The following is a 15,998-nucleotide window of genomic DNA, read 5'->3' on the forward strand; positions in this document are numbered from 1 at the left end:
CAAATAGGCACAGCTTGTAAATTGTATGATATTTTTTTTCTTCAGTTATTTATAATGGTGTAGTCTAATTTGATAGCGAACTGAAGGAGTCAGGTGCCTTCTTCCTGTTGGGATATATACATATATACAGGAATAGATACATATGTATGGAGGTGTATGTGTACACGAGTATGCATATATGGGAATGTGTATGTGTACATACATACAAACACACATTCCAGTATTTATATGTACACGAATGATGTCTAACATTTACATTATATTTTCAACTGATTTAAATCATCGTATCTGTATTAATTCCATTGATTAATAATGCAGCCAGGAAGAGAGGAAAACTTGAAAAGAATGAGATGTTAGTCTTACTCTATTGGGTGAGGGAACTGAAAAGAACTGGTACAAGATATTCATATCTAATAGTATGCACACATGAATGTGACTATTTTTTTATTTGTGAATGGAAGTCATCTGTATATGCTTAGGAGTATAAATATATATTACCTGGGAGTATGAAGTTAAATAGGTACTTGTAAAAATTCTTGTTTGCCTTAGAAGAGAATCAATAAATGTGAGTACTTATTGTGTAATCAAATCTGAAGTTCTTTGACTTTCAGCCTGGTCCCTGTCCTAGAGGTTGGATGTAATCTGATGTTCATTAATCTTGAAAGCTAAATATTTGAAGTGTCAGTTTTGTATAGACTACAGCCGTGGTATTTGGATGCAGATGATTAGTAGCTGTGAGTACATAAGGGAAAGAAAACAGTAATAACTGAGTAGCGTGCTACAGACGCAAATAGAATATTCTGCTTGGAACAGACATGATTTCAGTGGCAGTTCTTTGCAGAATGAGTTTTTTTACCTCTTCTTTAAAAAAATTAGGTCTCTGAGTTACCCAGATGAGAAGCTACTCATGGATTATTGCAGAAGTGTTCAGGTTATGATACCATTCAATTAGCTGTACTTATCTCAGTTTGTATTTCCTCAGGGAGCTGATATTATATAGTTTTATTAGTTAGGTTACTAGTCATTTTCTCATAGAGTAATTAAATGTCATGATGTTACTTTATGCATGTTGAAAAGGCAATTCATATTCTTATATTTTGTCTTATTAAATCCAGCATTATTTGTCATTCAAGTGGGCATCGGCTTCATGGCAGAATCTCAGTTTTATTAAAAAAAAAAAAAAAAAAAGGAATTTCAAAAACTATTTTTATTCTTGTGTTTTGGATGTCTTTTTGGAAGTAATAATCAGAATCATCATTATAAATGCATGTATTCTGTATATCACAGAATAAGATTATTATAGTCTGAGGACAGACTATGATAGTTCTAACTTATTAGTGTAAATTCTGCTGAAGTTAATTACAAAGTTCAGGTTTGCACAGTTGTATCTTACAGAAGAAATAAAGGCTGAGTGTATTGATCTATAATGGCCGGTGCTGGCTTGTATGTGTTCTTATATTGCCAGTGCTCATCATTACAATATTTGAGGGCTTTCTGTTTTGTATTAAATAGTTAACATCTATCATTCAAGAAATGATGTAGAACTTAAATATACACATTGGAAAATTTCAGATAACTTATATGAGTAAAAAAAGGAGCCAAGGGGAAACAAAGAATTTGTACTTATAGGAGCTATTTACTTCGAATAGGTTGTAACAGGATCAGATGGAATGTGTCTATATGTTCAAAAAAACACAATAAAAATAGACATCTGAAGGTGTGATTGTTCTAAAAGCGACCATCGTGGCCATTGCAAGTGTTTGTATATACATGTGTGTATAGGTATGCACATATATCTATATAGCCAGTGCTTTAAAGCCAGCAGTCCAGATACCAAAATTTCAGTCTTAATGTCAAGCAATTCTGCCTTTGTGAGACAAGCTTAAAGGTAATTAATGAACATATCTGATGGCGTTCTTCTAGTACAGATGCATGAGCACTCTTCTTTAAGGCAAACTGCTACAAAAAGATCAGTTGGTGGGACGCTGCCTGTGGGAAAGTGGAGCAGGTAGAGTGACATCAAGAACTCTGGAGGAAGCAAAGAAAACATCATCACTATGATCTTATTATGAATATCTATCCTCCCACCCTCAAATGGTGCAAGGATCTCAGCAGTTACCTTTCAGGCATTAGCAATGAAGTAGACATTCACAGGCCATGGTTCGGTTCCTGTATTAGTAAATCAAAGAGCATCCAGGGATGTCTGTGGACACAGGAGTGCAGGATAGTGCTAAAGTGATGCTAATAGTCCCACACTTGCTGTTAGTTTCTGCTAATTTGAACTTCCCTCCCTTGCAATTATTTATGGGCATAGAGTTTGGCAGTTAGGAGTTTTGCAAGTACTTCCTAATAGGCAGTTTTCATGCAGCCACACTGTTTTCAAGGAGTTTACTAGAGTAGCTGCACTTTTCCATACCTGTTGGTTGCAGTGCTTGGAGACGTTTCTGGGTACATTTAAGTAACTAGTTTTGAAGAAGCATGTAAGTTTCGAAGTAGAGTCCAATGAATAAAACTTCCCCCAACAAATTCCAAATGTAAATCAGTGCCATGCCAGAAACTGCATCTCCCCTGGTAAAAGAACTGCGAGATGTGTGAAAATTATGCCATTAATATCAATGCAGTGGTGACTTAGTCATTGGATTTATTTTCTGCTAGCACATAAGGATCAACAAAAGTGTAGGTAATACTTTTTTTTGAAATGCTTACAGACCAGAAACACTAAAGGCAGGCAGAACAAGTAAGAGAAAGGTACAGCACACAAAACTGTTAGATATGGCATTCAGCTAATCCATAAACCCTATTTTGTTTTTCTTTATATGCTCTTGGATTCCATATCTTAAAGAATTCCTGATCAGGGTCTCCTTAGTCCTTTCTGAAATATATTTAGACATTAAAAAAAAAACCTGTCGTGTTCTGCAAATTAGTAGAGGTTTTTTAAGTGTTCAGTCTTGATCCATTTCTGCCTTAATTATAAGCAATGTTAAGCTCCCCTTGGTTTTCAGTCAGGGCAATGCTATGCTAGAGCTGAGCATTTCTCATCTCCCCCTGCACCCACACCTCCCACACCCCCGAAAAAACGAATTGGACCTAATAAATACAGTCTATTTTATGTATTAGGATTTGATAGAGACTTTTCTGGTGGAAAGGCCTACTGAACACAAGGGAATTGATAAAATAATTAATTTGTTGTGGAAAAAAATAGGGTTCTTACAGACTTTCAAGATCTGAATTAAGATCAAGGATTAGGATTCTACCTGTCATTGAAACTAAAGGTTTTAATCAAGGCATTGCAAAAGTTGGTGGAAAGATTCCTTTTGAGTTTAATGGACATTTGATTCAAGCTTTTGAAGTTTAAGTACTAATTACTGAGTTTATTTGGTAAGCAACAAATTGAAGTCAGTTCCTGGCATCTTTTTGCTTTGGAACATAAAATACCTAAACTGACTGTTTCCTGTTCTTAGCAGGCCCTATTTAATCCATTGCTAAGTAATTGTTGATTTTTTGTTTTTAATTGTTTATGGCAAGTGATTTTCAATTAAAAACTGTAATGTATAAATAATTGAGGGAAACACAGCATATGTTCATGAGTATCTATGCAGAGGAAATATGCCCATTTAAGCAGAATTTCCCCAACTGGTTTGCCTTCAGGCAGAAATAATTTATATTTAGACTTAAAAAAAAAAAAAAAAAGTTAATATTGCAAAGTGATGTACTAAAAAAAAAATGTATAAAGGCAAAACCTAAAGTTGCTTCTGAAAATTCTCATGCTTTTTTGAGTAATTTTTGTGAATTTGTTTTAATTATATTATCATGTAGTGTCTTTTGCTAGGAGATTCCTAAGGATATCCAGAATAAAATTCACACAGGGGATGGATGGCCCACGTGCACCTTCTACATTAATATAACTATATACCATTGTCTGTATTGCAGGTCTGCCAAGTCCATTTAAACAGCAAATCCTCATTGTGCTGTATAATGTAGAAATGAAAAGTGCACCTTTACCATCCGATTACAAAATTAGAAATGGCTGGTAAATAAAATAAACCAGTGGGACAACATTTATGAAGTGATAAATTTCTTCACTACACATAGAGTGCAGAACTGTTACTGATAACAATATTGCTGCATTTGATAAACTAGCCAACCTGCGTATTTAATGCTATGTTTCCACTGTAGGGTGTAAAGCCAGTATCTAGAGGTCCACACTGTTGTATTCACAAATGCAGGTCTGACTCTGGAGGAGGGAAACCTAAAATGGATCACATTTCTTTTTTCAGAATCAAAAGTCAAAGCAGCAGCTCAGCTAATAAAGGCCTTTTTGGTTTCATCTATCCTTGCATCTCTGTTAGAGATTCCTTTTTGTAAGGAAGGCCAAATAAATTTGTGATTTTTGAGAAGAGATTAGTCTCATAATTTCCTTTCTTCTTTCTTTTATATTGGGATGTCTCCTAGTTTTGACCAAAAAGAGTAAAAGGATTTAAAGATATAAATGTCAATGTGCTTTTTATGATTATTATTATTATTATAGGAAGCCTGAGTGCTGGTCAAAATATGACAGTGGTCTAAATAAGGTGAATGTTAGATGTAGAGATTTAGACTGTATATCCTTTGAGGCCGGAACCAACTTTTTGTTCTGTGTTTATATAATACCGCTTCCTTTTTGCTTCTGTAACACCTGCACTTGGTAGGATTCAGTGTGTGCTGTGATAAACTGAAAGATTTATGTGGATGTGCTGTTGACTGCTGTGGACTTCTTACCAACTCTTAACAAATGAAGGTGAAGTTCACTCCGAATCCACTTGGGGGACAGGATTATCACATAGACTTGTTTCCTTTGTAGACTAAGTAAAAATGTCTTTTTGTAGTGTTTGTTCTGTAGAAGTCGCATAGCATGTTTATCTGTGCTTTTTAATTCTTCTTTACATAACAAACCACATCCAGTAGTAACCAAATACCATTGATCTGACATGATATCCCCCACTCCAGTTGCATATCCCAGATTGCTAATTTCTAAGATTGATTCTAAACAATTTTTTCAGAAAAAGGACTTTACAAATAGCTCAGATCTGAAAACTTATTCACAGGTCCCAAAATCCTGTACCTTTTGGCTGCATATACCCATTGCTAAATTTTATCTTTGGGCTTATGTAGAAACATACACTTAAAAAGAGTCTCTGCATTAGGGAACTTTAGAAAGAAGTGTTTCCTTAATGGAAATAGAGTTCTGCATGTCCAATCTGACCATTTTAAACACTTCTAACATTTACTTTTCGTCATATAAACTGACCATAACTTCTGTTATTCTGCATTTGCACTATAAAGCAGTTATATTTTTTTCTGATTGCTTAAGAATTGAATGCATAAGTTAGCTAGGAAAAAAATAAAAATAAATGTATAAATAAATATAAGTAAATAATTAAAATGTTTTAAGTAGAAAATTACTAGGAGATCAAGTCTTCAGATACAATGCTTTTCTCTGTCAGTCAGTGGCAGACAGAAGCCGCCATAAATCCAGATAGATTCTTGGGAAGGACAGATTTAAAAGGCTTATTAAATAATTGAGCTCATCCTCGTGCAAGTACAGAATGTAGTTCCCAGATAAATGACATCTTATTATTACACAATTGTTACTAGTGTTGAATTGGCAGGTACTGTTTTAAATTGATGTTATAGAAATTGTGTGTTTTCAATTCAAATTAGTATACTCTTAAGAAAGTCTGAAAAAAGCTTCTGAAGACGCAACGCGAAAGCAAAAAGGGCCTGCTGAATTGATCAAAAAATATTCTTCAAATAATTATTTATTTTTTAAGAAGTGTTGGTAGGCAATGAAGATGTTTTGAGTAACAAAACTCAGCGAGAGTTCTGCAGGGCTCCTATTTTCACTTCTGAAAACTAATACTGTGAAAATGTCTTCATGCTTCTCCATCAGCTGATTTAAATCAATGTTTATTACCACTTCATTGTGTGTAATAATATTCTTTACATTAGGAAAAAAAAACAGGTTTGCTAAATCCTTTCACCAACACTACCATGTCCCTATGCTAATTCTTCAAATGGAGAATCTTTCTGTTTTGATGTAACACCTAGAGACAAATCTGTATTCTTTGTAATGAAAAGCTTTTCAAAATATTCATAGCATTGCAATAGTGCTAATTCTAATCTGCGTAACTTGTGTTTTCCATATAAATTCTATCACATGCAAAAAAAAAAAATGTTCTTAGGTATTTGGTGACTGTAAAGTTCAGTTCAAGTAGTTCCTAAAATTACTGAAAAAAAAATATTACTGTTGTTTACATTGGAAATTGAAAGATATCCCATCAGAAATATTTTAGAAAAAACATTTTATGTGCACTTGAATATAATGTGCAGCACTCATTAATTGTTTATATATACATATCAATAAGAATCATGTCCTTTAATAAAGTTTGTTGTATCAAATGTTGTCCTGTTTGCTTTATGTGCATGTTCATAAGACTATGGCATCTAATGAAGAGATCTTTTTAAAGTATTGATAGCCATGAGTAAATTATACAATGTTTGATCTGTGTTAAAGATTCAAAGTCCAAGGTCTTTGAATAGAACTTAGAATAAAAATGTAATTAGGTTACATCCCTAAAGTCTGATATATCTTTAAACAAGACTGCAAATGAAACTTTATTAAAACTTCAAATGAATTATTTCTTTGCTTTTTTAATTCTTCTCTTTCATGTCTATTACTGACATTTCTGCTTGTATTTTACCTGTCTTTTCCAGGTATTTTAATTATTTACTGCTTAATGAGTAGTTCTGAGATGAAGCTTCATTCAAAGCTGCCCACTCACTAACTTTTTTTTTTAACTTTTTTTCTTCAAAGCTTTGCAAGGTGTTGGACTACTGCAGCTGAATCTGCAGTTGTCATCATATTAGATAAACTTTCCTGAAGGAGTGTTTCCTTTTAGTAACTGATAGAGGAGATGCTATTTCCAGAGGTGCCTTCTCTGTGGAACTGGGAGCTGATTGGAGTAAAGCTATTGTCAATGGGACTGCATTTCCACAGCCATTATCAGTAATGTGTAGAATTCATATGTAAAACAAACATTACGGAACTATTAATAAAAATATATCTTCAGAGAATCATATAAATCAAGTGGAAAGGGACCTCAGGAGGTCATTAGTCCAACCTTGTTACTCCAAGCATCCTTTTGAAGTAGATAATCTGCACAACAGCTCTGGTGCTGGAGCATTGCATCTGATATTAAGTTTATAACTGGATGCTGTGGAAAGTAAGTGGAGTAGGGGTAGAATCTGAATAAAATCTAATCACTAAAAAAATTATTTAAACTGAGGTAAGCATTTGATGTGTGTTAGCAAAAATGCAATTTCAAACGAAACTAATCTGCTTCAGTGCCACCTTCTGTATTTAAAAGATAATTATCATACATCCTTTGAGGATATATAAATAATGATATAAGTTGTTTTCATTTGGTTATATCAACCTTAAAAAAAAAAAGCCCTGAAAAATAAAACTGCAAAGCTTGTCATATTTCACTATTCATCATTGCATTTTCACCTCTCTCCTCTCTCTGCATTTGTTACCTGCATGTGAACACTGAAATATTTGTGAAACATGAAGTTCAAACATCTCGCTTGAATGTAGGCTTGCTTGTAGTCAGAGGCTGGAACCCTAAATTGTGAGCTTTCTGAATTTATTTTGCATTTTATATAGCCTCTGTAGGTAGGAAACACTTTGTTGATGCTTTGCAAGTATGAAAAAGAAGTCTTGAATGCTACCAGGAAGCAAGAATTATCTTAAAGGGGTACACTGAACAGTACTCTGCTGCTGTTCAGTACTGTGTCTGCAAAGTTCTCCTCTAGATTACAGTTGATTTATATCAAATAGTATTTCTTTATGTACAATCAAGTCAGAAGAAGGCATTTGACAAATGCTGCTTTCATAGAATATGTTAGCCTAAAAAGTTAAAGGAATTTTAATCGTAAAACAAAATTTGCTATGTTGGTTCCTTTGAACAGGGATGTGTAACAGAAGAGTTAGTAGAATTCTCATATTTGACCTGTTCTCTTTTTTTTCTTTTTTTCCCCTGAATTTGGGCATTGGTCTTGGAAGAGTACATACAGTTAGTGTTGCAAAGTCTTCAGAGATCCTAGATTTCATCTCAGACCTAAACTTCTGTGAAAATGCTCAAAGCAGTATTCTTTCCACAGCTAAGTAAGTCTAAAGCAAAGGGAAAAATCAGTGAAATGAAGTGGTTCAGATAGTAAGAAAGTATTTACAGATGTGTCTCTTAACTTCTGGAGTCATTTAAGAGTTACATTTAGTGTAAAATCACTCTTTGTTTTATCATAATCTTTCATGCGTGTCCATATGTTGTCGGTTTTGTCCCATTCTGTGAAGTACATGCAAGCTGTGTGCACATACATTTTCAGGAGAAACCATGTAATTGACACCAGATTTTCTTTGTAGACTTACTGTGAGTTGTGGCAATAGGTCTAGAAAAGTAGCAGTATGTCTCTTAGAGAAAATATTAGAAAGGTTTATGTAGAGCCAGAGGCAACTTAAGAAGGCCTGGAGCTAACCAAGAATGTTGAGGGTACAAAATTCTCTAATTCAGTGTAGTAACTGAAAGAAAGGCAAGAGAAGGATATTTGTTCTGGGCTCCTCTGCAACAGTGCCTGTTCCTCCTGTACTTCCCATGCTTTCTTTTAAGAAGTTTTTTCACAGCAGTTCTTCATCTGTTAATGTGCCCTTCAGTTAATCGAGTTTTTCCTCTTGCTGGTCCACAGTAAACTATCCCCAAAGCAGCTGTTGTTTCAGCTGCACGTGGGAATCCCTTCCTTGTCTGCAGCCTTTGTAGCAGAACCAGGGGAAGGGATTAGGGACAGACAGGCAAGCAGACATTGAAAGTAGTGGTATCCCTAGTTTATGAGGTGTCCCTTAAAAAGTTTTTTAAACAACATATTTTTGAAGCATTTTTAATATCTTATGTTGATGATGTGCTGTAATATAGTACAATAAGTGATTGTCTCTACTCTGCTCTTGTAAGATCCCACCTGGAGTAATGTGTTTAGCTCCGGGAGCACCAGAATGAGAAGGACATGGACCTGTTAGAGTGATACATACGGTATCACTATACACAGTGATCTAGCTCTCACTGGATTACTGGATTCCCATGGTTTTATTTTTCCTTTTGGACAACAGATAGTTGCTTAACTAGTGTCAGCAGAAATTTAATATATATATATATATTTATTATTTTTATTATTTTTTACATTGCAATACCAAGGATTAGCCCGTCAGTTCTTGGCCCAGGCAAGTGAGCATAAAATACCATCTTGTTGCATTGCAGTCTCAGTACACCAATGCCATATCCCAGGCTGTGTGGTGCTCACCTTTCCTCCTATCTCCTTCCTTCCGAGCCTCAAGCTTTCTACTGCTCTGGCAAGCTTTCAGTTGACCTAGAGACTCTTATATACTCTGGGGAGTATATTATACTCTATATAAGTAGAGTTATGCTACTGATGTATTGTCAAAGTGGGAAATTGGTCAGGATATGCTATGATGAGCAAGCACGTTCATTACAGTATTCTTATTAACTGCCTATGTCATTTTGCTAAAAATCTCTGTGGCATCTTTCTAAACAATGTTGTCAACTCCTGTATAGTAGATGACAATAACTGTTTATCTTAAAAGTGCTCTCCTTAATTTATATCTGATGATCAGTTGTGTTTTAGAGGGACCTTGCAGAACTATGGAAGAGAAAAGTTTTATCCTAAATCTTTTTCATAATTTTGTCTTGCTGTTGCAGATTGCTATATAAACTTGGGGTTTGCATCTAAGATCAGTTCCAGTGACTTCCGTACAATTAACTTGACTTCAGGAGTCCAGGGTGGTTCAGCTATTTACTGAATGAGAACTTGCTTTTCTGGTTATTGTGAGTTTTTTGTTTGACCGCCCAGTGCGTGTTGAAGACTTATAAACTCTGTAGATAGTGGCTTACATTGGAAACTGCAAGATTTTTAACTATTTCAGCCTGAATAGTGCTAGCATAGTTATCGTAACTGAATGTTGGAAATAAAAATAATACAAATAGTTCACGCAGTTAAAATGAAATGTAAACCTGTATCTTTTTAAATGGTAATAACGTTTTTTTCCTTTTCTTTTTGCTACCATTATCTGTTGCTTCAAGCGGATTTTATGTCCACACAGTATGGTTGAAAGAAATGATTACAAAAGATGTCTTACTTCTAGACTAAAATATACTGCAATATATATGTAAAGCTTTATTGTTCCTTTTGGTTGTTGTTTTAAGCTGAAGTGGAATGTTTTCTAAAGTCCTCAACAAATGTCTACAATTCAGAATTAAATGTGCTTTCTGCATACACCAGTGCTGTTGAAGAAATGTACCTAACAGGCCTGTCACTTTTTTATGCAATTGTTTCTGTGGCATTATTTTCATTGGTAATTGTACAAGCTGGTAGAAAAGGAAATCATTAGGTGCTCTGAGTACTGCTGAGGCATGGAGCTAGAACAGGTCAGTCACTGCATTTTGCAGATTGTGACATTTTAAATTACCTGTTCACTACTGGAAGCGATCTGTGGACCTAATTAACATCTCACCTAATTAATGTCAGAATTGTGTATAAAGAACTCTAGACAGTTTTGCACTGAATTTATTTATTCAATACCATATTATTCAAATCTGCTATCTTTAATTTCTATACTGAAAACTTCAGGTTTGTGTGCTGTTTTCTTAAGTGGGAGTAACTCTTTTTTTTTTTCTTCCCTCCTTCAAGTAATCAATGCACTGCTGAATGAGTTCATTTTAATGCACTCAATCATGCCTCTAATGTTTGTAGCTTACGGGCGCAAGCATCAGTAATGCAGGAATGTTATATGGCTTTAGTTTGGGCCATTTCATAAAATATTCATGGAATCAAAAATGTGCATCAAAATAGCGGCTGGGAGAATTACATTTATGTGCCTGCTTTTATGGCAGCTTCACATTTAAACCCATTTGTGTTAATATCTAGTCAATCTTTCTACTCAAAAAAAAAAAAAGGCAAAATAGAAGTCACCATTTTGGTTGAAATTTCCCCAAAATATCTATTTTGATATAACAAATGTATACTTTGGAGTAGGTTTCTGGAAGAGGAATTATAAAAGAAGTTTCAGATAATATGAAAATGTTTCTCTTCAGTATTTACAAAATTACATTGAGTTCTTTTGTTTGAATGAATAGATCTATTTTTTGACGTCTAAGCAACTAAGTTCAATGAAAGCCATAGCACAAATCTTTGTTCATACATACATAGTTGCTGTGAAGATGAGCATCATTTCCAAAATTTGATACGTTACTGGCTGAGTCATGTCTTTGTCAATTATATCATTTTGATATAATTGTTTAAAACTGATTCTTTACTCACAAAATTATATTATGACAGTGTTTACCTGCCATATATGATTAAACTATTTCAGATAGGGTTTCTTTTGTTATGCCCTGAGTTCCATTGAACTATGACACTTTACTAGTGGTAGTGTACATGTTGTAGGAGTTTCATTTCTGCTTTATGATTCCTTTTATAAAGCTGGAAGAGGTATCAAGGATTCTCAAGCTCCATTTAGTATGCACTGAGCTAATTTCTGTGTGGCAGTGGGAAGAATAAATATGTAATTGCTGTTAATGTTGTTAACTGGAAATAGTTATACTCCTTTCTGTCAGATTTTGCAAGTAGAATTTTCAAATATGGATTTCCTAGAAGCAATTTTGGATGTTCTCTTTGAATTCTTAGAGATATAAAGGATATAATTCTACAGACTATTTCAAATTAGTTTCCTACTCATTGTTTTTCTTCTAAGTTTTCTTTATGCCTTTTTTTTCAATTGACAACAAAAGCCATTTAAAACTCTGTGTTGTCACTGCTCAGATTATTTTTTTCTTATTCTCAGAAATGCTTTTCAAAATGTTTAGACAGCATCCACCTCTGCCTGTGCCTAACAGTTACAATAGTTAAGAGTTTAAAAATCAGAATGCACTGGCCAGAGCAATTCCAACTGAACCAACTCATCAGAGTAAATAAACCTGCCATCCCCCTGAAGACATTATCTTTCCACAAGCATTTGAGGTTCACATAAATATTATTGATTAAGTAAATAGTATGGTATGTCATTTGCCAATGAGAAAAAGGGATTTCAGGTGATTTTGATGGAGAAATGAATTTTGATATCTAAAATGTTTTACCTTCCACAAATTTGAGAGGTCCGCATGTTGCAAATTGCTAGTATTTCTTGAAAGAGTCTTCAGTCAGCAAATTTCCATCTGTGTAAGGGCTTTCAGGTCAGGAATTCCATCCCTCCCTTGTTTTAGCAAATATTTTTTAAATTAGCTTTTTTTTTTTCCCCGTGTCGTCATCTTTTTGGCATTTTTGTGACAGAATGTGTTGGTTTTTACTTCACAGTCTTTATGGGTAGTTCAATGAAGTATTTTAATTTAGTTCCATTTGAGTGCTACCAGAAAGAATATACTATTTCTGTATTTTGAAGCTTGATGTAGATGGATTGTTCTCTAAAGAGTTTTCATTGAGATCTGGCATTCATTGAGATCTTATGGTTAGGCCAACTCTTAAGAACTATGGGGTACGTGGAATATATGAGTTCGATTTCCAAACTGACAAACTTTCTCAAGGGGATGTTGCAAATGAGGGGGCACGGAGAGGAATTACCATATCTGATCATCCTGACAATCTAAACAATAGTTCTGAGGGATGCACATGTAGTTAACATGAAGGTCCGTCTAAGAGTTTATATTTAAGTGTCTTAGGAGAAACTCAGATACTCTGTTCAGTTTCAGATTGTGTCCAGTTGATACCATTTATTTGTTTGCTGTTTCCCATTCTTACTAGAAGTTTTTGAGTTATACATGAATTAAACTCTTATTCTAGAGAATCCTTTACAGGTGTAGTAAAACTAGAGCACATAAATGCATGGCTATATCCTTTGGAAAAGACAATCCGTTGGTTTGTAGACTTTGGGGAGAATTTCAAGGAGGACTCTTATCCTTGTGAGTATCCAAGTGGACAGAATGCTAGATCAACCTGTTAAACTTAAACTTATCTTCCCATTCTTTGTTAAAAAACCAATACCAGTTTCTTCAATTAGTATCTAAGATCTGTGTTTAGCAACTTGGATAACTGCAATTCTGTTGATTTCTGAGTTGGACTTCCCCGAAGAAGTTATCTGGATAGGCAGAAACCCAAATAAAATTTGGAAGTCTCTTTAGAATGGAAAGTGGTTTGGGTTTTGCACATCTGCATCTCCATTTCCTGTTCCATCTACCAGCACTCAATCCTTAAACTAAACTGGTTTTGGTCATGATAATTTCACTTTGCATTTCTGTTTGTTCAGTGTTATGTCAAGTATGTGATATTTTGGAAAAAAATATATACATGTTTTCCTGTCAGTTTACAGGGTCTTGTAGCTACTGTGGCAGTAAGACTTTCCAATATCTTGGGCCATCTCTTCAAAACCTGTCCTCTGCTGTGGTGGAACCGAGTAAGGCCGGCTGTAGGATGTCCTCCCTTTCAACTGGCACTTCACTCTTGAGCACTGTTGGGTTGGCTGGAGGCCTGGGGAACTAGCCTTGTTTTGCCTTACAATGCTTAAATCAGGCCATTCTCTGAACTTCTCTCCCTTCCTTTCATACAAATAGAAAACAGGATCCTTCTTCCATCCTTCGTTCTCAATTCTTTACCAGTTCTTTTTGTACTTTGAATGCAAGCACTGTAAAAAGTCTGCAAAACAGTATCCATTTCTTACAGATCATGTTTCAGAGGAGGTGTTAACTGCAAGAACATCTAAGCAAACTTAGTTAATTGCCTGTTTCAGCTTTTAATAGAAATAATAATTGATATATTGATTATCCATGGGACATAACTCCTCCATCTCTCTCTCTCTCTCTCTCTCTCTCTCTCTTCTCTCTCTCACACACATAAATTGATGAAAGAAGGGTTACCTTCACAATTCTCCCTTGCTATAGAACATGCTTTGTAAAACAAGGTACTGTGTCCAGAATGTATTTTGTATGCTAATGGTCTTAGCTTACCTGCTTTCTACTAGTTTTCCTCTAATCTTGTTTCCTTATGTATAAGGAAAAAAAAAAATACATTCTTTCAAGGGGCTTTGAATTTCCACTGTCCAGAAAGCCTGGATATCTCCTAGACTGCATGTAAAAAGCTAGCTGAAGCTAGCAAGGGAGGGAGGAACTAATTGCATGTTCAAGTGAATTTAACTTTCTTTCGCCTTAAAGATGTTTGAGTAGCTTACGTTTGAAGACCTTAAAGTGTATTACTCCAGGCTCGATACTTAATGTGTTAGTGGTTTATGCCCTTCCAGTAATCTTACAGCATAGACCCACAAGAGTTGGCCTACTAATAATCCTTGAATAAATTTCTTTGTATTTCTTTGTCTTTTATCAATTCATTTATTTAAATAAAGGTTCTTTTCCACAGTTTTGATACCTCTGTTTTCCACATTGCAACAGGTTTCTTTTATGGAAAAGGAAACTTGAGGAACAGATTGAGCCGTGATTGTTTATGCATACATGTGATTTATTTATTATTTTTTTTTAATTTGAGATCCACAAAGGCTGTCTTCATGAATCTATAATGGATGTATTTTCTAGAAAATTCTGTCTTAATACCCTTGGGATCATAGACCTTCAACATTTTGAATCTACAAAGAAAAACTATTTTAAAATGTGAAAAGTTTAAATTGCAATATTACTGCTAACTGAAATTTGGCAGTATGTTCCAGCACCTTAGATATAGTCAGACATTGAAGATTTCTGAAAAATCTGTGAAATGATCGGGATGCGATTTACTTTCTAGTGATAAAATGATTATACACTAATAACTTTTCAAAATGTTGATTACACTGATTGTAATTATGAATCACATTTTTCAGGTCATGTCATGAAGGCTGCTGAGCATTTTGAAGCATTTTATCAATTAACAGAGGGCTCAACATGGAAGGATGAGACAGGCCGTACTTACAATTCACTGGCATGTGAGCACCTTTGGAGAATTTATACATTACTAGCAGACAAAATGCTAGAAAACAAAGAACAAGAACAGGCCATCAAAATGCTAAGAAAAGCTTTCAGAATGGCAAAAGAAGGTAGGTGTAGAATAACTTTCCCGTTCCTCTATTTGATGTGCATGCCCTGATTTTCCCAAGATTGAAGTAGGAAGTGTCAGGTGTTCAACTGAGTAATTATTTCCTTTGAAAGTCAAAGACAATTGCTATCATTACACTTCCAGATCTCACTAAAGCAGAAAGATCTTGCTGACGACAAAGAATGGTTTAGATTCCTAAAAGCTTTATCTCTAAAAACCCAATATTGTGGGAGAATATTACGGTATAAAACAGTGAACCCATAATCAGAAAGTGAGGTCACTGATGGAAGTTGAGATTTTTGATTATCCAGTCACTGTTGATTTGGCAATTTTTGAGTGATACTATCTGCTGGATATCCGCCTTTTCATTTTACATAGTTATTTATTACTCGCAAATGAAAATAAACACCGTCTTCCAGACTTTTTTTTCCAGCAGCTTACTACTACTTAGTTGTCAAAAGATGTTTTTAGATGTTCATTTCTACAGGCTTTGTTTTTGTTTACAAATTGTTTTTTAATAGATGCCCATGTTCTGGAGGGAAATTTTTCATATATTTTTATATTTTATATTATTAAACAGTTCATGATCAGAGAACAACACATTAAATTGATTGTTCTGCATTACTTACTGAAAGGTATTTTCTCTGATTTTGTTGAACTTTCGTGTTGAACTTTGTTTAAATCCATAGCCTCTGTTTTTAATTACCTGTCTATATAGAAGCAGCTCTGCTTTGGACAGATAAAAACATATAAATGGCAAAGGTAAGGGAAAGGAAAAGAAATACTACAGTATATAAACATCTACATGTTGTTTAATAAAGTGCAAGACC

At 34.5% G+C, this 15,998-nt stretch overlaps 1 protein-coding gene across 1 annotated transcript in view; it reads left to right on the top strand.

The window, feature by feature from the left end:
• The window catches only part of TTC29 (tetratricopeptide repeat domain 29), a 208,528-nt gene that overhangs the window by 114,786 nt on the left and 77,744 nt on the right, over positions 1-15,998 (top strand). The window contains 1 exon segment of the mRNA XM_080588633.1: positions 14,957-15,169. Within this exon segment, the coding sequence (XP_080444759.1) occupies positions 14,957-15,169 (213 nt within the window).

The sequence above is a fragment of the Anser brachyrhynchus genome (assembly GCF_964034855.1).
Source record: "Anser brachyrhynchus genome assembly, chromosome: 4".
Classification (NCBI taxonomy): Eukaryota; Metazoa; Chordata; class Aves; order Anseriformes; family Anatidae; genus Anser; species Anser brachyrhynchus.